The sequence below is a fragment of the Trachurus trachurus genome (assembly GCF_905171665.1).
Source record: "Trachurus trachurus genome assembly, chromosome: 11".
Taxonomy (NCBI): domain Eukaryota; kingdom Metazoa; phylum Chordata; class Actinopteri; order Carangiformes; family Carangidae; genus Trachurus; species Trachurus trachurus.
Genome location: NC_139904.1, coordinates 1,905,853 through 1,932,437, shown reverse-complemented (window position 1 = coordinate 1,932,437; position 26,585 = coordinate 1,905,853). Strand labels below are relative to the sequence as shown.

Below are 26,585 nucleotides of genomic sequence, written 5' to 3'. Positions count from 1 at the left end.
CAAAACTCTTAACACAGTGTGAAAAACAGAAGTCCATGTGGAGCAAACTGTGATTCACTTTTCATTGCTTTAACACAAGATGCATTCAATGACCACAGTCGCCATGATTCATGAACTCTTTTCTCAGATGCATTTAATGAATCTCAAATAGCACTTCCCAACAACTATGGTAGGATATACTGTATGTACTTTAATGTTTTTAACACCCTCCTGTTTAATGCAACCATTATGTGATATACTGTATGTTCACTATGTTCATTTGTTTTGTCTTTGTCTAAATGATTTTTATTTGTTTGTGGACCATGGGACTACGGATGGAAATTAGCTCTCTAGCTAAATCTGGCATATTTACATCAAATATATTTTTTTTATATCTTCATGAATATGTGGAGTCCCATTTGAAATTAACTAATGAATGAAAATGAAAATTACTTGTCCAGCTCCTGCAAAACACTGAACTTTTACAGCACATTTTTTAAATGATAACACACTTGGTTCAAAACTGTTCAAAACACAATCAAAACGAATGATGGAGAAAAGAAAAACACTGCATTGTGCATTTCTGCTGCAAACACATTGAAATCTACAGACTGTCAGATCAAAATATTGACAATATGGAAAAACATATTGAAAATATTGATTTACAGTAAGTTCCTCCATCAAATTCCTAAACAAAGCTGCTTGAGGCAATTTTTATAGTGCTTTCATTATGGTGATCTTTTAGCATGTATTATTTATGTATGTGTTATGTTACGGGATATGTGTAATGCTGTTATGTAATTGTCAGTGATGGTATGGCTGGTGATGTGTTGTTGCAAGTATATAATATCATATCATATCGTAAGTAAATGTATTTTTCATAAGACCTGTAAATCTCTATGCACATTACATGTACTGTATCTGAAACAATATGCTGTGTTGCTGATTCATTCTAGTTACAATAAACAATACAATATACAATAATTTAGTGAACTCAATGAGCTGCTAAAACACGTTTTTTATGATAAAATACTGATTTATCTGGAAAACAAAAACAAGCATTCAAACCTAAAAGATCAAATATATTGATGTGCTGCTCTCTGTTGTTAGTGACAGTGTTTGTTTCCAACTGCTTGTTAGCAACTGTATTATCAATATTATGATTATCATTGTTATTATTATGGGCTGTATGTCTCCAGCAGGTGAAGTGGGTCCAGCTGTAACGGTCTCTCTCACACTCAGACTGAGTCTCAGCTGCTCAGTGGAAAACTACTGAGGAGAACCAGGATGAAATTAAACTAGTGAACCTGCGCCCTGTCTGTGTGTTAGTGAATGAGTCATTATTACCCATGATGCACCTCTGAGTTATTACCCATGATGCACCGCGGGGCCTCACCTGAACACCAGCTGCTCCACCTGGTAGTAGCGCTCCTCCCTCAGCACCTTGAGCTCCTGGTTGATGAGTCTGATCAGAGCTTCACAGTCCTGCAGGTAACAGGCCAGGTCCTTCTCACACTGCACCGGCTCGCCGCTCTCCGCCCGCGACATGTCCTACACAGCAGAGGGCCACCGTCAGATACCCTGTTCGATTCCCTGTTCGATTCCCTGTTCGAGTCCCTGTTCCATTCCCTGTTCCATTCCCTGGTCGATACCCGTCTGTTCAGGTGCTCAGGTGTTTTTTTGTTGTTGTTTTAACCCTCCTGTCGTCCTTCTGGGTCAAATTGACCCAATCTGTTTCCTTCCTCCATCCTTCCTTCCTTCCTTCCTTCCTTCCTTCCTTCCTTCCTTCCTTCCTTCCTTCCTTCCTTCCTTCCTTCCTTCCTTCCTTCATCCTTACTTCTTCTTCCTTCCTCTTTTGATCCAATTGACCTGATCTGTTCCTTATACAGTACCTCTGTCTTTCTTTCCTTCCCTTTTCCCTTCTTTATTTCCTCCTTTCTTCCTTCCTTGAACTAATCTGTTCCCTCCTTCTATCTTTCTTTCCTTCCTTTTTTCCACAATCCTTTTTCCCTCCCTCCCTCCCTTCCTTCCTTTCCTTTTTGACCCAACCTGTTCCCTCCATCTTTCCTTCCTTTTCCCTTCCTTCTTTCCTCCCATCTTACCCTTTGTCCTTCCTTCCTTCCTCCCTTCCTTTTTTCCACAATGCTTTTTCCTTCCTTCCTTCCATCCTTCTTCTTCCTTCCTCTTTTGATCCAATTGACCTGATCTGTTCCCTATCCCTCCATCTTTCTTTCCTTTTCTTTTCCCTTCCTTATTTCCTCCCTTCTTCCTTCCTTGACCAAATCTGTTGCCTCCCTCCATCTTTCTTTACTTTTTTTCCCCCTTCTTTCTTTCCACAATCCTTTTTCCTTCCCTTCCTTCCCTCCTTCCTTCCCCTCGTCCTTATTTCTTCCTTCCTTTTTCGACCCAATCTGTTCCCTCCCTCCTTCTATATTTCCTTCCTTTTCCCCTTCCTTCTTTCCTCACATCTTTCCCTTCATCCTTCCTTCCTTCCTTCCTTCCTTTCTTCTTTCCCTTCCTTCCTTCCTTCCTTGACCCAGGAGGACAACAGGAGGGTTTTAATGAGGTGTGACATCAAACAGCAGCAGAATCAAAACACCAGAACATGGATTAGATACTAAAACTAAAATACTTGAGAAGGTGGAGGGTTTTTTTTTTAAAGGGATGAGTTTGTTTCCATGGCAACAGAGGGAGGAGTCAGTGTGTGTGTGTGTGTGTGTGTGAGAGTGAGTGTGTAAATATTTATTGTCCCAGACGAGCGCTTACTGTTCCAGCTCCAACACATTAACACGCTGAGACGTCCTGCAGCGAATTATGAAACATTTACCCCACGTAAACATGAGGAGTCTGCATGTGTGTGTGTGTGTGTGTGTGCATGTGTGTGTGTGTGTGTGTGTGTGTGTATGTGTGTCGGTACTCACAGCCTGCAGTGTGTTCCTGGCGAGGGTGAGTTTCTCCTCACAGTCCAGAGCCATGTTCTGGATCTTGTTGGCTCTTTGAAGCAGCAACTCTAGCCTGAAAACACACACACACACACACACACACACACACACACACACACGCAAAGAAACACACACACAGAAACACAGACACACACACTGGGGTTAAAGGGACATGTCCCTGAAAATCTCACGCAACAAGAAGTCGGTGCATCAGCGCTTTTCATCTAATTTTACGGGGTCATTCCTATGTTCCCACATTTCTAACTTTTGTTGTCACTGAAAATTAGGCCCTATGTTCCCTCAGCCCTTTGGTCCCACCATTGGTTGGGTTTAGGCAATGAAGAAAAGAGTTGGTTAAGTTTAGTAAAAAGACCCGGTAGAGGCTAGACAGGCCATATAGATAGAGTCCAGATAGGTAGAGAGAGTCCAGTGGAAACATAGGGCCTAATTTTGAGAAAAATCTTAGAACTGTGGGAACATAGGGCTGTGGGACCAGAGGCATGGACCCTAATTTACCCTTTGTTATATCAGGGTTGCCAACTCTCACGCATCTGGCGTGTGTCACACGCTTTTAGGTCCTGTCTCACGCTCTCACGCCATTCAAACTATTCTCACGCCAAAATCAAGCGATTTGGCAAAAAAAAAAAAAAAATTTTAAGCAAGCTTTGGCACTCATCAATAGGCTCTCTGATTGGTGTGCGCGATGCTTATCCGCGTGTCAATTGGACGGCTGCTCAAGCCTGTGATCACAGCACAGTAGGACGGGGAGTTATCGATCCGCGACCCCCCCCCCCTCCACCAACAGCGGCACGGTGCTGAAGCCTGGACCGGACTTGGTCCGAATCCGATGGCCAAAAAAAAGAGGGAGAGAGCGAAGCCCGAGACACAACCTGACCTGACCGAGTTATGTTTTCGGACTGAACGCGGCTCGAACTGACGCCTGCGGTCGGGCTGGTTGGGCCAGTCCGTTGAAAACTAAAATCAAGATGCAGACTGGGTAGCCCAAAAGTACAGCCAGGCAGCTCAGTCCAGAGAACAGAGGAGAGAGAGACAGCGCAGTGCAGGTGTGTGTGTGTGTGTGTGTGTGTGTGTGTGTGTGTGTGTGTGTATGTCTGTGTGTACGTGTGTGCGCAACTGCGCATGCATGCACGTGGGCCATACCTGCAAACTCCGAATGGGTATGTAGAATGTTTATTACAGAAGAGAAACACACATTTCAGGACCTGACTTGTATCATCAGGCTGTAGTAGAAGACTGAAAATCACAGGACATGTCTGTTCTGTCCTTTCATATATTAATAGGCTCAATAGGCTGGTCCAGGCCAAAAGCCACAGCTCCCCACTAGACCAGTTTCATACACTCCAACCATACAATGATAGGAACCACAGATCTGCTTTTTTCCCTGTTATCTGAAGCAAATGTTGTGTTTTCCCTTTATTTTCTTCTCAGAGTACACCAGAATGCTTCAAATACATGTTAAAATCACAATTTTTTCCTGGGGGGGTGCCCCCAGACCCCCCTAGAGGGATATACGTATTTTGTCACCTATTACACCTCTAGCCTACTCAGTTTGCAGGTATAATGTGTGTGTGTGTGTGTGTGTGTGTGTGTGTGTGTGTGTGTGTGTGTGTGTGTGTGTGTGTGTGTGTGTGTGTGTGTGTGTGTGTGTGTGTGTGTGTGTGTGTGTGTGTGTGTGTGTGTGTGTGTGTGTGCCCCCCCCCCCGCCAACAGAATCTCACTCCAGCCCAGGACCAAAAGTTGGCAACCCTGGTTATATAGATATAGATATGTAGGTAGACAGCAATTTTTTTGGCAAAACTACTTTTTAATTTTTCAATATGGTTAAAATGTGCCTGAGGTTCCTGTAATAGCGACTCACGATATCTGGAACGTCTTCCCAGAGTCATTTTTTATCCCATTCCCCAAACCCAAGACATCAATAAACATAGACCTATATATATTACTTTAACCTTCAAAGTTATCTAGCAAACGTAACATTACTGCTGCTAGTGTCTTTTGAACTTTATGAAGTTTTACGAAGAGAAATGGGAGAAGTGTTAGCCAGTAGCTAACGTTAGCTAGCATCATTAGCTAGCTAGTGAGTGACCAAAACAATGATTTTTCCCCATTTTTCGGGAAAGTCGGGTAATGCCCGTTCAACCGCTCTTTAGCCACATCACGGACACCATTTTTCTGATGTATAAGTTAATTCATATTTTCCTTACAAGCAATTTAAATCTGCCTAATTTTCAATGGTTTCCAATGGGAGTTCAGTTAACCCTTTCGTGACCATTGTTTGTCCAACCTAGCAACAGTAACCGTGGAGGGCAGGACTTGACAAAGGGTCAATTAAATGCATCCTGTGGAAAGTACAGTTGAATGGACCTCTGTGTGTGTAGTGTCTGTGTGTAGTGTGTGTAATTTGTGTGTGTGTAGTGTAGTGTGTGTGTGTAGTGTGTGTAGTGTGTAGTGTGTGTTGTGTGTGTGTACCTCTCCACAGCCGGCCGTAGAGCCTTCTCTCTCTCCAGCATCTCCAGGATGAGTTTCCCCCAGTCCTCCTCCAGGTCGTTGGGATGGAGGCCCTGAGGAAGCTTGATACGCCCAAACTCTATCCACACCTGCACACACACAACGAATCATGTCTATATATATATTTTTTTACAATTCAACGAATCATATCCATATCCTCCTGCAATATGTAAATTTACTTATTTTGTTATCTATCGGTCCTCTGTCTTTATGGACTTTTTATGTTAATTGTTGTATTGTTTTGGGGACTACGGATGTAATTTAGCAGCAGTGCTACAGTAAATACAGTGTATTTACAGAGTGAGTACTCATGTACTCACTGTCCATTAATATGCACTGTCTCATCTAAATAAACAAATAAATAACACACACACACACATACACACACAGAGTCACATACACACACATATTTTTAATATCCCATCATGCCTCAGTGCGCTATGCTCTCTGGTCTGATCAGCTGAGTGAGGAGAATAAAGGAGGAACTATGATCATCAACACATCATGAGTGTGTTCACTGAGACAATCGGCTGCATTGATCACACACACACACACACACACACACACACACACACACACACACACACACACACACACACACACACACACACACACACACACACACACACACACACACACACACACACACACACACACACACACACACACACACACACACACACTCTCTCTCTCGCTCTGTGTCTTTGTCTCTCGCCCTGAGCTCAACCTCATGACACAGAACCAGTTTGTGCACATGAGGCTGAACACCAGGCGGTTTTCTCTTTGTTGTTAGCACTTTTTTGTCTCTGTTATTCATCTGATATCCACAGATACATCTGTCACATTACCATAGCTGCTCATTTTTTTAATTTTTTGTAACTGAGAATTACCATCGTTGGTATTACATTATTATTATATTTTCACTATTACCATATTTATTTATTATTATCATTACTATGAATAATCATGCTGCTTGAGCACTTTGCACTTTGTCTACCTCATACATGTTTCAGTGTTGTCTAATGTGTTGTCTATTGTCTAATTGTGTCTTTTTATGCCTCACCTTCGTATAGTAGCTTGTGGTCTGTGTAATTCTGTGTATTTTATCATTTTTATGTTATGTGTAGCCAGGGACTACAGATGGAAATTAGCTGGGAGCTAAATCTGGTGCAACCATCTTTTCTTTTTTTCCTGCAAATGATTAATGTAATTGCACACTGTCCCTTATTAAACTAATAAACTAAACTAAACTAAACTTCCTCCTCCTCCTCCTTCCTTCATCCTCCTCCTCTCTCCATCCTCACCTCCAGCAGCTTGTAGAGATGTTCGACGTGACTTTTCTCCATCTCCTTGGCGGGGATCTCCGTCTCTTTGAAATGGACGTACTCGTTGTAAAGTGCCTGCAGGAAGAAGAAGAGAAAGAGAGGAAGGGGAAGAAGAAGAGGAGGAGGAGGAAGAGGAAGAAGAGAAAGAGGAGGAGAGGGGAGACAGTGTTAACGAAAGCTTTATGTTTAAGGTCGATCAGCAGGTAAAACACCCAGTAGGAAGTTGACTTCATTTATTTTATTTTAACGATTTTATTTATTTGTTTTTTATTTGATTTTACTGTGTTTTATCTTATATCTCTTTTATCTCATTGATTTTAATTCTGTTTTATCTTATTGTGTCTATTGTTTTATTGTGCTTCTGTTGTGTTACTTATTGTATTTTTATCTTGCTGTGCAGCACTTTGGAAACCTTGTCTTGGTTAAATCGTGCTATATAAATAAAATTGGATTGGATTGGATTGGAAAACCTCTGATCATTGGCCAGTTCCACCTCCTCTGTCATGATGTCACAGCTTCTCCTCTGAGAACTACTTCCTTTTAATCCCAACACTTCTTGTCCATTTTCCCAAACCCCCCTCCTCCCCCTCTTCTTTCTCTCTCTCCGGAGGCTTTACAGAAATTTGCTCGTCAGCTTCTTTTCCTCCAGAGAAGCCGAAGAAGGAATCTGCTTCACATTGTTTAGAGAAACTGTTGCAGAGATGTGAAGATAATAAACCCTCTTGAGTCTGTGCAGAGACTCACCCTTTAAATTTACAATAAAAGAAGTTGTTCCACAATATTGTTGGAGAAATTGTGGGCAACTGAATGCCAACCATTCTCATATATTTTGGTCATGTATGAAAATACAGTCATTTTGGGAGGGGGTTTTAAGAGCCATGGGTGAAATATTTGGATATAATATTCCTAATGATCCTCGGTATGTATATCTAGGACTGATACCAGAAGATGTGATAGGTAAAGAAGACAAATACTTGTTCAAGATCCTATTACTCGCAGCTAAGAAAGCCATTACAAGGAGTTGGCTGAGAACTGACCCACCTGGACAGAGCCACTGGCTGGACTTGTAGAAGAAATTCGATCAATGGAACAATTGACCTACGGTCTTCGAATCAAAACAGAGCTGTATGCTCTAAGATGGACAAAATGGCAACTTTATGTGACCAAGAAGTGTTTATCCCCCCCTTGTGTTTTTGTATTTCTGTATATGTTTTTATTGATTGAAAAAAATAAAAAAGAAGTCGTTCCTCTCTGTTTTTTTCTTCCTGTTTCCTTGAACCAACACTGACCTGATTTAAAGAACCAGTTTCTGCCGCTCACCTTCAGTTCCACAGGGTTTTGAGGGAAGTTCTTGTTGGCCATCAGGGCCGTATGCTGGCGGCTCCACTGGAGCAGAGAGGAGAATCTGGACTGATACTCAGACCAGCGCTGGTCCACCTCCTGATGATGGAGAGAAGAGGAGAAGAGGAGGAGGAGGAGGGAGGAGGAGGGAGGAGGAGGGAGGAGGAAGGAGAAAGAGATGTGTAGCACTTCATATTATAAAATGTAATTTCCAGGAAATGATGGAAAGTAATTGCATCATTATTTCAGAGTTCCAGCTCGTTGCTCACGACGCTGCAGAAACAAAGATTGAAATCAACGTGAAGATGATGATATCATTTATAAAATATACTATGTTATGGAGAGAATTACATTCAAACTCAAAAACCAAAGTGATATTTTTGAAGAGAACTGGTTGAAATGGCTCAGCTACGTGTCGACTGTAAGACCTGATTTCATATAGATCACAAAGATAAGGCAAAAAACCCTAGATTAAGAAATGTTTTTTTGCTCCATATGCTCAAGAAACATCATTTTATGTATGATGTGGTTATGCTTGACTCCGCTGTTTCACTTAATGAACAAATCCTCCCCTTGTCATGTTATGTTTTGTTAAGTTGTGTGTTTTTGTGTCCAGTTGGCACATATGTGTATAAGAAAACCAATAAAAAGTAAAAAAAGAAATCAGACGTACATGTGCGGCGATGCCTTCTCCTCCCTCTGGGATCTTAGGGAAGGCATCATAGATGGAGGAGACGTAGGTGATGACTGACTTCTCATCTGGAGAAGGAACATCAACATCTGGAAGAGAGGTGGAAAATTAGAGACAGGAAACTGAAAAAACATCCTGAAATGTAAAAGGTTTCTAGAGAAGAGAATAAAATAAAATAAAAAAAACATTAAGATCCAACAATCATGGTATGTTCTGGTCGAATTTGACCGTTTTAAAAGTTTTATCTCTGAAAAATGTTAATAGTTAATGTGATCTCAGACTGACCTAAGATCCCATGACTTTGTCTACAAAGAGGATTTCAACAGACAAAATGAATTATATTTATTTGCATACAACTTTGTGCTTTTTATTCAACATTAGAAATGAACAGGGGAACTACAATTAGTGTAAAAAACTGAGCTCAAGTACAGTACATCCTCATTTGTAGGAAGCATTAGCTCAGATAAATGAGGAATACAGGCCATAAATAACAGATAGAAATGAAAAACCTGTAATGTTCACAAGAACTTAAGTTGATTAAGAAAACTGATGAAACAAATGATGATAATATGTATTATTACAGTTTTATGATGAGTCTTAATAGAGCGGCCATTTTTGACCAGGAACACAAAAGTGTAACATGAGGGTTAAAAATTCTGCCTCAATTCTGAAACTTTCTGATAAAAGGAAACTGAAGCAACATTTCCATAAAAGTGCAAAAGCACAGCTGTAAAAAAAAAAAAAAAAAAAAAAAAAAAGTGACATGTAAACCAAAGGATCCAGCTGCTGTGATGTAGCAACAGATGCTACAGTAACACTTGGGAGGTTGTTGGACATCAATCACACTTTATTCATGTGTTAATGTGGATAAAACGCTGAATAAACAAACACAGATGTGCAGGTTAAAGGTTTTTCATGTTGGCAGGTTTTTCAGAATAAAAGCCCCAGCAGCAGCAGCAGCAGCCTCACCCTCAGCGTCCAGCAGCCTCGTCACGCCCAACGACTCGGCGATCTCGAAGGCCTGCTCCAGGTTCTCGCGGTTGCTCTGCCGCGACAACGTCTCCATGTCGATCAGGTCGGGCCTGGAAACACACACACACACACACAAACACACACACACACGTTAGCCAGCTCTGTGTGGGTGTCACTCAGTTTAAAAAGCTTATTTCTGTTCATCTGCAGCCTCCACACACACACACACACACACACACTCAACACTCCCGACTCTTCATGCACATGTTGGCTGAATTCAGAGCAGTGAACAAAATGTCAAAATAAGGTTTTTATTGGTGGAGAAACTTGTTCTGAAATAGTTTTACATCAGTGTTTAACTCCATGTAATCAAGAGTTTGTGGAGCTGAATTAGATCTGAACTATTTCAGGACGTTAAACTCAACGTTTTAATTGTTGTTTAGAAGCCGTTCGCTGCTTTATGGCTCATTTTATTATCATTTTTTTGATCGTTTGTTCGGCTTTAATTGCACTAATTATGGGATTGCATTTAGTTTCTTTTGTCACTATACTTTGCTCTGATGTAATCTCATTTATTTATACTGTGGTATTTATATTAACAATGACAATAAAGTGGAGTAAGGAAGTCGGCGCGTTCTTTAACAATGTCACAAAATGCTTCACTATGGGAGCATATTTCCCTTGGAAAAAAAAACTGTTTTTCTGAGTAATTTATTTTTTTGCATATTTTTTTCTGTATTTCGGACTAATTTTTCTGTTCTGTTTTTCGTGGTAATTTTTGGTAAAAAAAAAAAAAAAAAGTCTGAAAAACAGGGAAAAAATGTTCAAAAAAACAAACAATAAAATAAACTGCTCAGAAAAACAGAAATAATTACCCTGAAAAACAAACCAAAAAATTAATTACTCGGAAAAACAGGGTTTTGAATGCAATACGCTTCCGTACTTCACAAAAAAACAACAAAAAACAGAAAGAAAACTGTAAAAACTGTCAAGAAAGTTCAATAGAAAATAAAATTCAAATTGAAAACAAAAGTTTCAATGAAAGTTTTAAAGGGACGACGAGGAGTTTCTATTTGGTTATAAAAAAGTCTCATATTAATGTGGATGAATCTACGTTACCACTTGTTAATGGCTACATTTTCGATAAATATATCGCTTTGAAATGCTGGGCGAGCCGACCAGCATTTCTTTACTTTCGGTTTCGTGGCGAGTCATGAGAATAACGCTGCCGAATCTCCGTTTATGGTGGGAACTACGACGGTATGTGATCGTCTTCCAACCTCTGACTTTAATTCTTGATGAATGAAAACATGAGTCTGTCTTGCGCCGGTCAAAGAATTTCACGGTGCGGAGGCTCATAAATGTAGTGTGGAAACACTTCGCTTTTCCAAAACTCCTCGTTGTCCCTTTAAGATGTGATTTAAAGGTGAAGGCAAATTGTTGCAGGTTATGGACATTAGAAATTAAACCTGCTCTGCAAACAAACAGAAAACCTGCTCAAATATCTAAAATCAATATAAAAACCAATAGATAGAGGTTTAAAGGTGCAGTGGGTGGGATGATACTGTAGTAGTGACTCACCTGTATCTGTGCAGCAGAGCGTTGAACATGCGTCCGTCGCTCCAGGACGAGGTGAAGTTGGTGCAGCGGAGGCCGGGGTATCCCTCCGTCGCCTGCTGGCTCCATAGCAACAGCTTCTCTTTGGCCGTGAGGTCGCCCGACTCGCCGCTCACGTAGATCTCTGAGATCTGGACGGGAACAGAATAAGATAATCATCACGGTGCATTCAGGTGAGGGAGGAAATCGTAGGAATTTATGCATTCACACAAACATCCAGCTGTTTTTTCTCCTCATGAGTTTGATAATGAAACGTCGCTGCATGTTTTTCTACTAATGTCAGTTCCCTCCATCTCGTCTGCTCATTAGCCCCCCTCTCCCACCTCCCCCTCCTTCCTCCCCCCCTCTGTCTCATGACTCCCCCCCCCTCCTCTCCAACCTCGATCTGTCTCTTCAGTTTTTCCTCCTCTTTCATCTGCTCTGCTCCGCATGTTCATCAATCTGCTCACCCTGCTCCTCTTCTACTTTCACTTCATCACCCCCTCCTTCCTCCCCCATCTGTGTTTTTTTTCTCTCCTCCCACTGCCACAAGTCAGACGTTAACACATCAGTATGTGCAGGTTGTCGAGAGACTTCGGGTTCCTACAAACACACAATAATGTTGTGATTTTAGAGGCAAATTCATGTAAAACCACTGATGCGCGTTGCCTTCAGGGACAGTTTTTCATCAAGCAGTCTCTGTATTTCCCTCTAAAACAACTCTGTGTGGTAACGTTGTGTTATTATCTCATAGCGTGGTGAATGTGCAGGTCACAACTTGTCCACCAGAGCGTTGTGGAGTTGTTGGATTGTGTATTTGATGAGTTTGATGAGGGAAACCAATTAAGAAATCCCATAATGAGCCTCCGTAGCGTAGCTCTGAGCAGCTCACGGCTCTGCTCCGCCGTTCTAAAAACAGCTTGCACCGACAATTAAAGGTAACGAACCTACTGCTATGACTATAGGGATTATGGCAATGGGCCAATTTGTACAAAATGTTGAACTATCCCTTTTAACATTTACTCCTCTAATGGAAACACCCAGACTGAACACAACACTGTGTCTCTCCTGTAGCTCAGAAACTCGTCCTCTCTGCTGCTGCTGCTGCAGCTACTGAACTAAACTTTAACAGAGGGGGAAGAGAGGAGGGAGGGTGGGGGGTGAGTCTGTAGGAATCCAGGTCTCCATGGCAACCGACAGCTTCTTTCTTTCTCTCCCTCTCTCCGCGTCCTCCTTCCTCTCAGTTTGCTCTCTTTACGTCCGAGTGTCCGCGGACACAAAGCCGGAGTGATGTACGGACGCAGAGAGAGTCGGCGTTTGGCTGCTGCTGCTGCTGTCATCAGTATTCCTCTGTCATCCCCTCCTCTCTTCCTCCTCTTCCTCCTCCTCTGTCTCTCTGTCCATCCCTCTGTCTTTCTGTCTTTCTGTCTCTCCCTCCTGCTGCTAATATAGAGCAGTATGAAGTCCGGTGTGAGCCAGGGGACTGCAGCAACAGGGAGGGAGGGGGGAACAGCAGCTATGAGGCCGGTTACAGCTCCCACTTGCAGCTTAAAGGGATAGTAGCATTTTTTTAAAGTGGGGTTGTATGATCTCAGGGATGCAAACGGGTCAGGACCAAAAAAGAGAGGAATTGTCTGGCGTGGGGAGGGGGGGGGGGGGGGGGGGGGGGGTGCACACCATTAACAAATGATTACATTACAATATCATGGAAAAGTCAATTTCCAGTAGTTCAACCCCAACCAAGTATTGAGTGCATAGATGGACATAGTTTTCAGAAGGCCAACATTTCTATATTAAAAATGCTTAAAAAAAGAAATCCTTTGCAATATCTCAATTTTGGAGATAGGCTACTGAATTTTAGGTCTTCACTGAATGTTAGTCATAATTATTACTATTAAAATAAACTGAATAAATAAAGACATGGGATGTTTCATTCAGTGTGTAATGTAATGTGTTAGTTTCACTTTAATTGAACACATTCTTCATCGCGGAGGCGACGTCTCTCCTTCACCTCTGACACGGGGCAGAGCTCCGTGGAAACACCTGCCTGACACAGCAACGTAGGGAACCGTGCATGTCCGCGGCGCACAGCTCCACATGCACGGGGGAAAAAACGGCGTCGCCGTCGCACCGCCTGCACGCGGACACGCGCCGCTTTAATGAGCGCGCATGTCGCGCGTCTACATTGGAGGTCGGCTGTTATCAGTATAATCAGAGACAAACATGAATGAGTTTGCCTCAGTTTCACGTGACTGTCACTGTCAGCCTGTTAGAAACTAACATTTTACTGACCCCAGCTGAGACCCCCCCCCTCCCTCCTCAAAAACAAAAACTCTTCGGATCTGAACGATTCACACAAGTCACCTAATTGGTCATGAAAAAAGCGAGTTTCGCTTTTCGGCGCGCTGTTTGCATCCATGATGATCTACAAATAGCCCCTAAGTACTTTAATTGCAGTAGAAGACTCTCTGCACTCCTCCCACAAACACAGTTTTTATTTGGACCTAACCAACTGCTGATCAGCGGGCGCTAACCCTGGGCGGAGGCAGTGCTTTAAGTGGGCCGGTACTCACCGGTACGGAGTACCGGCACTTCTAGATTTTAACCCCCGGCGTACCGGGACTTTTTACGGCGTACCGGGAGTCTGGACGTACTCTGTCCTGTTCTCATTCTCTCTGACCGATTTGTGATAGATATGCCTCTTTCACCCTGAGCGCCACGGTTCTGTTGCCCTGCTCTGTTCTCCGCTGCTCCTCTGTCTCTCACTGAGGGGCGGGGCTGCCGCGCTGTGCGCTCTCTCATCCATGACTCTCTCACATGCACGTACGGAGCGCACGCCGCTGCCTCGTCATAGTATAACTCCATGTGTCCAGACGAGATGTGAATGTGGAGCGACTAAAACCTTCGTGAGTTACAGTGTAAAGCCATTTACATGACTTTCCAGTGGTAGCCTACCAATAAGTAGCCTTCCACTTACTGTATTCAACATGCTTAAATGTGAGTCATATTTCCCAAAATGCTTAACACTACTCGTTAACAAGAGCAGAGTAAAATGAAAGCTCTTACTGAGAAACACTGTGAAACTGTTGCTGTCAGCTTGTTAGAACAATGACAGCTGTCTGTGGAGGCTGTTTATTTGGCCACAAATCACAAAAACTTCTTGATTTTAGTGAAAATTTTAATTTGGCAATAATTTAGGACAGCAATTAGGGAAGGATAGAGACACTTTATGAAGTGGGTAAACTTAAAATAACAAATACTGATTCATTTGTCGTCATACATTATTCACAGATGGATTTTAACAAGAAAATACTTTTTAAAAATCTTTCTGGAAAGTTCAATTGAACGTTTTTCTTTTTTTAATCAACATCATATTTGAATGTAAAGTAGCCTGTCACTTAATGATGTGCTGGTATCGACCGCCCACCGCCTAATTTACCAGCCAACAGCTGAAAAGGGGAGTACCGGCACTTATTTTTTCCCACTTAAAGCACTGGGCGGAGGGATACGTGAGTTGGTTAGGTCCAAATAAAAACTGTGTTTTTCCTGCACTTTGAAGGGCTGGAAAAAATTATATTATAGTGAACAATGGAACTGTGTATTTTTTTTTCAGGTAAAACCTCTTTTAGGCCGTGAAAATAGGCCGTTTCTTTGGGTCTGTTCACAACACTGTATGTTGTAAATCTCTGGGCAGGGCTATTATGGGCTGGCGTTGCTAACGGGAGGAGTGCAGAGAGTCTTCTACTGCAATTAAAGTACTTAGGGGCTATTTGGAGATCATACAACCACACTTTTAAAAAATGCTACTATCCCTTTAAAGACACAACCAACTCATCATGGTGTTAATCCTGAGACAAACATACATGCAGAGTTCACACACACACACACACACACGTCGACTCAGTATGTGTGTGTGTGTTGTGTGTGCGTGACCTGCAGCTTTAACCATCAGACAGAAAACAAAGACACTCGACGCTGAGTGTGTGATCTGAATCTGCAAAACTGTAAAATTCTGCTGTTTCTCTGCAGAACTCAGAGACACTGAGCTTCTAATCCTCTGCCTGAATACTGATACAGCACTGCGTGTGTGCGTGTGTGTGCGCATGTGTGTGTGTGTGTGTGTGTGTGAGGGCTGCATCTGCACTCAGAGCCTTTACACTCCCACTGCAACAGGATTTTCAGTATCTTCTGCCTGTTGGTGTATTCCTCCTTTCTAGTCGACTAACAGTGAGTGAATTCAAAGGAAGAACCAACACTGAGCGGTCTGAGGAGCTCTCGACCGTGTCTCATGGTTTTCTTCCTCAGCAATCGGAGCGTGTCATCATCATCATCATCATGTGAACAGATGAAATCACAGAGAGATGTGGTTGAACTCTGCCTGATAAAAAAAAACCTGCTGAACCACGAGTTGTGAATAATTTATCACACGCACGTGTTGAAGAGGTCGAGAACGAACCTCCACTGATCTGTAGCAGCAGATACATGGAGGCTATGACAGCATGTAGCAACACCCATGTTCTTATTAGGGTTAGGCTAGATAAGGTTAGATTAGGATAGGCTTGAATTGGTTAACTTTATTGTTCCTATAAGTAACTTAGTTCTGCAGCAGGGTTCACGTAGACACATGAAAAACATAAAAAAACGAAGCAACGATAAACAAATCACACAGTCGACTCCAAGAAATAGAACTTCAAAGCAAATATTCATCATCAACATACTAATATATCAGCTAATAAGATGCTAAACAACAACAACCAGGAAGCCCAGGAGAAAAATCACAACAATTATTTCCACATATTAAAAAAAAAGAAGAAAATGTCCTCAGATGATGGACACACTTGCTGCGTTCAAAACAACTCGGAAGTTGGAAAAAAATGAGCTCCAAGTTGTAAAAAATGAATTGAACGGCATAGAACTCGAAAATTACAGGTCGGAAACTCGGGTATCATTTTACAGCTCCAACTTTCCGACTTGACGTCACGACAACATCAAAACATGGCGGCCCTCGTCTTAAACGGTTAGAATTTTTAAAAATGTTTGTTGTTTGTTGAGGTTTTAATGCATATTTTAGTGTATTATTGCAGTAGCCTATATGAAATATATTAAGCTGTGATTGTTGTATGGTGTGAAATTGTGGTCCTCGTATGTAACGGAAATAACGTTTAACTGTTATCAAGGCTATAACATTATATGTGCATTGTGCACTCATCTGCAGCGTCTCCTCTCCTCCAAAATAAACATCATTTACTGCTGCATTAATTTTTCATATTCAGCTAAGAGCCACAACATGCCAAACATCCTTCAGGTATCGATTGTTTTTTTCTCTTCCGATTTCCTGCAGCGTGAACGCAATGATGTCGGAAGTCGGAAATTTCCAAGTTGGGAATTCTGACCTCCGAGTTGTTTTGAACTGAAGCAACTTGTCTCTGTCCTCCAGGTTCGTTTCTACACGTCTCATCCAAACTAAAACCTCTCATCACATCAGATGCCTTTAAACAGATCATTCCTCAGCTCACTGTCCACAGACACAAAAAAAATTAAATTCATCTTTAACAACAGCACCTTTAAAGGGATAGTTCAACATTTTGGCAAATTGGCCCCAAAATAATCCCTATAGTCATAGCAGTAGGTTCGTTAGAGGGAAATTCATGCAAAACCGCTGATGCGCGTTGCCTTCAGGGACAGTTTTTCATCAACAGTCTCTGTATTTCCCTCTGAAACAACTCTGTGTGGTAACGTTGTGTTATTATCTCATAGCGTGGTGAATGTGCAGCTCACAACTTGTCCACCAGAGCGTTGTGGAGTTGTTGGATTGTGTATTTGATGAGTTTGATGATGAGGGAAACCAAGAAATCCCATAATGAGCCTCCGTAGCGTAGCTCTGAGCAGCTCACGGCTCTGCTCCGCCGTTCTAAAAACAGCTTGCACCGACAATTAAAGGTAACAAACCTACTGCTATGACTATAGGGATTATGGCGATGGGCCAGTTTGACAAAATGTCAAACTATCCCTTTACAACAGGACACACTGACTTCTTCCTGTTCTTTCCACTGCTGCATTTAAAGGGTTTTACAAATGACTCATGACACTAAAAACTAATCAGAGAGAGAAAACAGCAGAGTGACGTCTCCACCAGGTTCCTCTGTGTCTGTTCAACAACTCATCTGCTCGGTAACTGGATTAAAAAAACCTTCACACGTCGTCTCAGCACCGTTTATCTAAATCCTGCACCGACTCTCAGACTGGAAACAGGTTTTCATCACCGGTTAATGGAACAAGTTCAGTCATTAGAGCTCATTTCATTCATTAAGCTGCTGGAGATTCAGCAAACAAAACCAAAAACAATTCTTTAATTAACCGAACCCACTTCCTCGTTAGCTCGTTAGCTCCGATGTGTTGCTGCTTCATCATTAATTCATCATTTACATCTGTTAAAACTAGAATTAATTATAGTGAAGTGAAGTGAGACGTTCACATGAAAACAGAAAACATGACGCAGGTGTAAGTAGAGTAGTGTTTAAAGTAAATACAGGCTACACACACACAAACACAGATCGTTGGTCATGTGACCTACAGTAAACACTGTGGCTTCATAGTAAATATGACAAAAGGGAGGGAACTCACCACACTGTCTTCTCCCATAATATTGGATTACATGACAAAAGGACAAGGACAACTTGCATTCATTCAGTTATTATCTGTAGAACTAATGCTTAAATGTATATTTCGTGTTTGAAATTTTGTATACATCATTTCTCTTACTTTATAGGGAAGGAGAACCCCTTATATAAACAGAGAAAATGTCTGTCTTTTTGACAAAACGGGTTATTTTCTGCCTTTTTTTAAATATATTTTTTCTTTCTTTATTATTTTCTCCTATACCAGCCTTACTCTCATCAAATATGACGACCTGTGTCCATTCTTATACTTGCAATGCCAATGAATATCTATAGACTTTGTATTATTTTACTATGGATTCCTTATGACCTCTTGATCTTTAATTGTCACCCGGCGCTCTAAACGTCGTCATTGTTCTTTTATCATGTGATCCTCTAATACATGTTTTGATATTTTGGGAGAATACAGTGTGGGGAGTTCCCTCCTTTTTGTCCTGTTACCTTCCTGGACTCAGCACCTGGCTACATTTTGGTTGTGTGTGAGCTTTTTTTCTCTTTTCATAGTAAATATGTCACTATACAGGTTCCTGGTTTCAGGACTGAACTCTGTGTGTTCATGTATGATGAGTCAACACACACAGTGAGATCAGAGCAGGTTGCAGCCATGATCCATGATCCTCTAACCGCCCCCCCGGGGGCTCTGGACCAGCCCGCTTTTAAAAAACATGGCCTCTTTGAAGTTTGTATGGAGCAGAGGGAGGAGGAGGGAGGAGGAGTAGAGAAGGAGGGAGGAGGGGAGGATGGAGATGGAGGATGGAGAAGAAGATGAGATAGAAAATAGAAAAAAGATGTTTTACTGACACTTAGATGAAACGTGCCTGTGAACTGCTGCTATGTGACAAACAGGATGGATGGATGGATGAGGGACAGAGAGAGACGGATGACGGATGGAGAGATGAATGGATTCAGACACAGTCGGACGACGAGTGCATGGATGAATTTGAGCGCCGGTGGAAGAGAAAGAATGAAAGAACGAATGAAAGAATGAAAGAATGAATTCCCCCGAGGAGACGAGGCAGCGTCTCACTGATGAATGCGCATTTCAAATCCCTTTTTATGCAGATATAAAAGACAGCTGCACGTTAAACCCAACACACAGTCACGTACACACAAGACAGAGTGCTATTGATTATCGGTGAAGCAGGGATCTACAGTATCTATACGTGTGTGTGTATATGTGTGTGTTTCTCATGACTCAGCAGCATTTACCACAACCTAACATGATGTCAGCGCTTTGACTGCGCAAGACGCACTGAGCTGACGTCGAGGAGGGAAACTGACTGAAGCATCGACGCTGCTGTGAGAGAAAACACACAAACTGTCCGATCTGATCAATGACTTCCTCACACAGACAGAATCAGTCACAATAAACAGGGTTAGGGCTGAAACGATTCATCGAGTTATTCGATTAACTCGATTACAAAAATGGCTCGAGGCAAAAAACTCTGCCTCGAAGCATCGTTATATTCCTATTTTATTCCTTTTTAATCAGAATTTTAATAATAGAAAACATCATTTGTTTTTTATGACAAGTCTTGACTTATAGGCTAATTGTATTATTTACATTTATTTTTTTATTTTTTTATTTTTTGATATTGTTAACCTGTTTGGCTTGATATTTTATATTCTTTGGTCAGGTAAATTTCAAAAGGAGCAAATGTGCGATCCTTATTTGTAATGTTGTATGTTTAAATTTACAGTAAGGTAACTGTGTTGTTACCTACTTGTTGGCACTTGCAATAAATGGGCTTTTTCAAATGCTTGATCATTCAAAGCCACATAATTTTTGTTGTTTTGGTTGTTTAAAAACGCAAAAAAAATTATCCGATTAATCAATTAATCGATCGATAAAGTGCTAGATTAATTGATTACAAAAATAATTGATAGCTGCAGCCCTAAACCGAGTCGTACACTATTTGTTTCTGCAAACACACCGACGACGACACCAACACTAAAGTCCACTGGTTCGTTTGGTAGCTGCTGCTGCTGTTTTTGTGGAAGGTCACTGAACTTCCTCTGAACTGTGACGGAGAAAAATGGGATTAGACTGAACGAACCATAACAACTGCTGCTGCTGCTGCTGCTGGTTTCTGTCTGTCCATGCAAAAGAGTTTAAACTTCTTTTTTTTTTCTTCTCTTTGGGCCGAGATAAAGCCTCGTTCCTGTGGCAGAACCTCAGAACATTCTCTGGTCCCAAACAAAACAAAACAAAACACAGGAGGAAGAGAAAAAGAATCTAAAATTAAAAAGGTCGAGCTGCGTTTCTAATCTGATCCACGTCCTGTTGGATCAGATCTAAAGCTGCACACAGTCTGGACTCTGGAGTTTACTCTAAAGGGATAGGTCAACTAACATTTTGTGCAAATTGTCCCATTGCCATAATCCCTATAGTCGTAGCAGTAGGTTCGTTACCTTTAATTGTCGGTGCAAGCTGTCTTTAGAACGGCGGAGCAGAGCCGTGAGCTGCTCAGAGCTACGCTACGGAGGCTCATTATGGGATTTCTTGGTTTCCCTCATCATCAAACTCATCAAATACATAATCCAACAACTCCACAACGCTCTGGTGGACAAGTTGTGAGCTGCACATTCACCACGCTATGAGATAATAACACAACGTTACCAGACAGAGTTGTTTTAGAGGGAAATTCATGCAAAACCAGCTGATGCGTGTTGCCTTCAGGGACAGTTTTTCATCAAACAGTCTCTGTATTTCCCTCTAAAACAACTCTGTGTGGTAACGTTGTGTTATTATCTCATAGCGTGGTGAATGTGCAGCTCACAACTTGTCCACCATCCCTTTAAATGAACCCGTCGGCTTCTCCCCAAGTAACTAAACCTGCTGATCTGATGGGAAATGACCAGTTACAGTTTTGCACAGAGTGAGATGAACCCTGTCATTTAAAGCAACGACTTCTCTCTCTCACACACTAACGCCAACACCAACACCCGTCCTGCAACACTGCAACAGACGTCTGGAGATGAAGCATGTGTGGTGTGAGGAAAATAACAAGAAATAGAAGGAGGGAGGGAGGGAGGGAGGGAGAGAAGGAGGGAGGGAGGAGGAGGATACTGGGAAAGAAGGATGTAGAGACGGTCTGGGCTGCGTTGATTAGCCTCCAGGGACAGAGGCGGAAAGACAGAATGGAGAGAGGCAGAGTGGCTTTCTGCAGCTGATAACAACACACACACACACACACACACACACACACACACACACACACACACACACACACACACACACACACACACACACACACACACACACACACACACACACACACACACACACACACACACACACACACACACACACACACACACACACACACACACACACACACACTATATAACCCCCTCATGACCACGAACATGCTGCACAAATGACAACAAAGGCTCCCGCTAACAACCCACACTCACACAAATCAAGAGCAGTGAAAAGCCTCTGTTGGCACTAAACACCTCTGGTTTCACAACACAAGATACACACACACACACACACACACACACACACACACACACACACACACACGGGCACACACACACCACCGGATCAGGTTTATTGTCTCTTTAGTGTTTCAGTTTGAAGCAAAGCAAAAGAAAAACAATCCAAGTACACAAACAAACGTCTCATGAGCTTTTAACAAACTCCAGGAACGAGAGAATCAGGACGAGGAAGAAGAAACTCTGGAGCAGCTTCTTCTGTTTTCACTAGATTCATAAAATATTGAATTTAAATTGAGGAATCGTTAACGTTTCTAGTCTTAACAAGCTCTCGCATCACTTATGGGGAGTTCAATATCTTCCTGACACACACACACACACAGTCGAGGGATGTCAGGAGGTTGGGAAACACCACGATGGTGAGGGGACGACCAACAGTCCAGTAACGATGAGAAGAAACTATGGCTGCCAATCAATAACAGTATTAAATCCCAGATTAGTTTATTTTTGTTAACTAATGTATAAAATATATAAATGTAAAGCTGCGACATCTGTCTGATGAGGTCTGTCAACTTCAGTCCAGATGTTTTCAGCCTTTTTTGATCGATTGTATTGATAATACCTGGTAACACGTGTCCCCAGGTGCAGCTGCCAACAGGTTGAATCCAGATGTTTGAACCTCTGGATTGAACCTTAAAGGGGACGTATATATATATACTATATATATATATATACTGTATTTTTGTTTTTGTTTTGCCTTCAGGTCCCCAAAATGTGAGAATTGACAAACAAATCTGTAATTTTCAGGCTCCCTAGGTTGAAATCCATGAGGTTTTACCAGCTGTTCCCTCAGTTGTCTTTCAGTGATGTAACTAGGTTTTCAATTTGCATAACCCCACCCCTACCTGGTAGTGGTAGAAGGGGGCGGGGCTAGCAGTGGTTCATTTGCATTTAAAGGGACATACACTGAAACCAGCCGTTCTGAACAGGGCTGTTTGGAGAGGATGAAAAGAGCTGTGAGCATGTAACAGACATGTCTTTATGGCTGCACTCACACTAGGGCCAGTTGTTCCGTACTGTGCTGAAGCACGAATGCCCCCCCCCCCTTGTCCCCTGCTGGCCCGCACTCGCACTGCCTCGAACCCAAGTGTGCTCAAGCGCGGTTGCCTCTGACACATACGGCATCACGTTGATATACTATATACGTGACTCTAGAACAAACAGTGTGTTTGACTGGTTGTCATGGTTATCTTGAAGTTTACTCAAAGCAATGTTAGCTAGCGATGTTTACGTACACATGGCCCGCACTCACACTACCTCGAACCCAAGCGTGCTCAAGCACGGTTGATATAACGTTGATATACCAACACGGCGGATGTGCGCTTCACCTGACTGCAGAAAGAACGGCGCTTTTTAACTGTTTGACCGGTTATGATCATAGTTATCTTGAACTTTATTCAAAGCGATGTTAGCTAGCGATTAGGGCTGCCACGATTAGTCGACTAGTCACGACTATTAAAACTAATTTAATAGTCGATGCGTCGTTTGTTGTTTTTTTTTAACTTGTTTTTCTCTCAAAACTGCTGCGGCACCTTCCACACACGCACCCGCCGCTGCCCACCGTACTCACTCACTCACTCACTCACTCACTCACTCAAGGTGAGCTACAGGTGTTCTCTCTCTTTTCTCTCTCTACCTCTTGTCCGTCATCAAGCGGCACTGGTGTAGCCCCCCCCCCGAAGCGTGTTACATGCTTGTGCGCATTCGTGACCAAGTGTACCATACTCGAGCACGGAACACTTGCACTCACACTAGCAATAGAATCCGGACTTTAGGGGGCAAACGTGCTTGGCCACGGTACGACTGCCTAGTGTGAGTGGCCCTAAGACACCTGGGAACTGTTTGAACTGGTGGAGAAGAGGTATAATACGTCTCACCGACCTGTGGCAGGTGTCTGACCGTTGCCGGTTGCTGTAGCGACAGCGGGCTCTCCACCATGGACTCGTCCAGCCTCTCGGAGGAGGAGCTGGTCAGCCCCCCCCAGTCCGTCTGGCTGGGCGTGGTGCCCGCCGTCTCCGGGGACGTCAGCGGCAGGTCGCTGGCGTAGCCCGACTCCAGGAGCGACGCCGACAACCGCTGCTCCTGAGCCGCAGCGCCGCGGGACGGAGACGGAGAGTCCAGCCTGAAGCCGCCGCCGGGTGTCGTCGTCTCCATGGCAAGGGCCCGGACACGCCCCCGGTCCTCCTCCTCCTCCTCCTCCTCCTCCTCCTCCTCCTGGCTCAGCAGGACTTTGAGGATGTTTCCAGCGAGCGGGTTAGGGTCCATCTGGACTTCAACCTCCTCCTCGGCGTCGCCGTCGCTCCGCCCCGTCCAGAGCGGCGAGCCGTAGTCGCTGGGATACATCGTCCTCACCACGCACAGCTTCCCGTCCACCTCGCGGATGTGCACCACGCCTTTACGCTCCCTGTCCGACGCCGTCCGAGCCCCCCGTCCTGCTGACACCGCCCCAGCATCCCCTGTGTTGTCCTCCTTCTCCCTCTCCATCGCTCTCCCTCGCTCTCTGTCCTTCCTCTCCTTCTTCTGCCGGAGGATCCAGGGCTTCTCCAGGACGCCCTGCACCTTCTCCCGGACGCGGCACACCCGGCCGCCGCCCGGCGTGGTGCTGCCCGCGTTGACCGGCGCCACAGCGTTGATGACCGGCGTGGTGGTGGCGTTGGTCTGGCTGGGGATGCTGCACACGTCCACGATGGCGCTGACCGAGTCCTCCTCCCCCGGGAGGCAGAAGACGCCCCTCCAGGCCGGGCTGGGGGTCGGGGACAGAGCCTCGAGTCTCCTGTTGGTGGCGAGGAGGAGATGACCGGGGGAGAGCGCGTTGCTGTGGAGCTTCATTCTGGGGTCCAACGCCGTCCCCAAAGTCCTCGCCGAGTCTCCTCCTCCTCCTCCTCCTCCTCCAATCACCTCCTTCTCCTCCTCTTCCTCATCCGGCTCGTCGTGACTCTCTCTCTGCCGCTCGTACTCGTCGTTCACCACCTCCCCTCCCTCCCCCTTCCTCACCCGTTTGCCTTGCTTGTGCTTGCGCCTGAAACGCAGACGCTTCTTTGGTGAGAGTGGGGGAGCGCCGCCGAGCTCCCCCTCCCGAGGCGGCCGCACGCACCCCATGGAGTTCCCCATCGTCTTTTTTTTTTTTTTTTTAGAAAAGAGCTGGCAAAACAGAAACTACAGCAGTTTTGCACGAATTTCCCTCTAAAACAACTCTGTGTGGTAACGTTGTGTTATTATCTCATAGCGTGGTGAATGTGCAGGTCACAACTTGTCCACCAGAGCGTTGTGGAGTTGTTGGATTGTGTATTTGATGAGTTTGATGATGAGGGAAACCAAGAAATAAATCCTATGAGCCTCCTTAGCGTAGCTCTGAGCAGCTTGATGTATAAATAAAAAAGCCACAGGACAGGAAACGTTTTAGATGAATGGACGAGTATCCAACAGCTCCCTCATCAACCTGACACCTGTGACGCTGAGACCAGCAGGTTTGTGTCCGTTTCCCACGACACCCGCTCCAAAACAACCTGCTGGCTACAGGAGAGGAGAGGAGGGGGGGTAAGAGGGGCAGGATGGGGAAGGGAGGGGGGCAGTTGCACAGTTGCAGCTGGCTGGTCCCGTTTTCTGTGTCCCAGAAGACTCGTGGTCGCAGTCAAGGACACGAGGACACAGCTACTACATCAGCGTGAGACACATCAGGCAGGAAGACAAACAGGTCCAGGGTCAGCGCCTCGTTGATTTATCGTCACCTGGCGTCCGTCCGTCAGGTAGGAGGAGGAGGATGAGGAGGCAAGGCAAGGCAATTTTATTTGTATAGTCCGTTTTTTACCACCAGTTTGTCTCAAAGGGCTTCACATGGCATCGTAACAACATCCTCTGTCCTTAGACCCTCACATCCACTGAGGAAAAACTCCATGGAAAACCCTTTTAACAGGGAAAAATCAGAGAAACCTCAGGGTGAGCAACAGAAGAGGAGGGATCAGAGATGTTGTTACAGACAAGACAGTTTAGGAGGAGGAAGAATGGTCCAGGATCAGCCCATTAGAGCCACACACACACATGCAGCAGCGTGGTAGTCCAAGTGTGTCCAGTGTTTGTGCTGCAGTGTCTCATCTCACGTCTTCACTCAGGCTCGTCATCGTCCTCAGGTCTCTGCTTCCTGTCTCCATCCTCGGCTGCAGGTGAAGCAGCGGCTCTAACCTCCACTCAGAACTCACATCCAGCAGCGATCTGAGCTCATGCATTAATGATGCTGCCTCTCTCTCTCTGTCTCTCTGTGTGTGTCTCTCTCTGACCTAATGTTATTGCAGTGTGAGCGCCGTGGCGACCGGGAGGATTCCTCCTCTGTGTGGTCCGAGGCCGTTCCCCCTCGTCCTGTAGTAGCTGCGGTGTCTGGTTCTGCCGAGGCAGCACGGCGGAGAGTTAGTGAGTGATAGTGATGCTGCTACAGATCTGAGACGATCGAGAGCCGATATTCACACACACTCGCTTGTTAAGATACTTCAGCTTTCCCGCCTGCTCCTGCTGCTGTCAGCGCTCCCAGCTTGTGTGTGTGAGCTCCTCGTCCTCAGGGATCGTTCTTGTTCTTGTTTATTGTTGTTCGATAATGTCAGAATCCAAATATCACTCGCAGCGTTAATTTGGAAAAGAAAAGTGCAGCCGGAACAGAAACAGAAGAGAAACCTGTGGAGCCGTCGTCCTAAATCTGGAGGCAGATGATGATGATGATGATGATGAAGCGGTCCGACTCCCACATCACATCACATGCCTCTCGCCTGGATACCAGAGTCACACCCCCTCTCTCTCCCTCGATGTCAGACTCCCCGGGGACCAGAGTTGGCTGCTGCTGCTGCTGCTCCACTACTACCGTCCAATCATGACGCTGCTCATGTGTCCTGCTGTCAGAGCTCCGTCCTCTCCATCAGGTGGTGCAGTGCGACGATGCAACGGCACCGAAACCGAAACACAGTTTAGCAGGAAGTGGCCGCGGCGGTGGCTGCAGGAGGAACCAGGATGGAGCTGGTTATGGTTCAGAGGAGGATCTCGGGTCTCG

At 44.1% G+C, this 26,585-nt stretch overlaps 1 protein-coding gene across 1 annotated transcript in view; it reads right to left on the bottom strand.

Moving 5' to 3' along the window:
* LOC310993737 (microtubule-actin cross-linking factor 1-like) overlaps nucleotides 1-24,479 on the bottom strand; it is a 207,296-nt gene extending 182,817 nt beyond the window's left edge. Inside the window, exons 1-9 of the mRNA XM_083982185.1 lie at nucleotides 23,435-24,479; nucleotides 11,361-11,527; nucleotides 9,777-9,889; nucleotides 8,790-8,896; nucleotides 8,096-8,215; nucleotides 6,755-6,850; nucleotides 5,412-5,539; nucleotides 2,901-2,994; nucleotides 1,376-1,530 (exon numbers count right to left, since the gene is read on the bottom strand). Of these exons, the coding sequence (XP_083838311.1) occupies nucleotides 1,376-1,530; nucleotides 2,901-2,994; nucleotides 5,412-5,539; nucleotides 6,755-6,850; nucleotides 8,096-8,215; nucleotides 8,790-8,896; nucleotides 9,777-9,889; nucleotides 11,361-11,527; nucleotides 23,435-24,382 (1,928 nt within the window). The 5' untranslated portion in view covers nucleotides 24,383-24,479. The remainder of the gene's footprint in view (nucleotides 1-1,375; nucleotides 1,531-2,900; nucleotides 2,995-5,411; nucleotides 5,540-6,754; nucleotides 6,851-8,095; nucleotides 8,216-8,789; nucleotides 8,897-9,776; nucleotides 9,890-11,360; nucleotides 11,528-23,434) is intronic.
* Nucleotides 24,480-26,585: the final 2,106 nt, after the last annotated feature.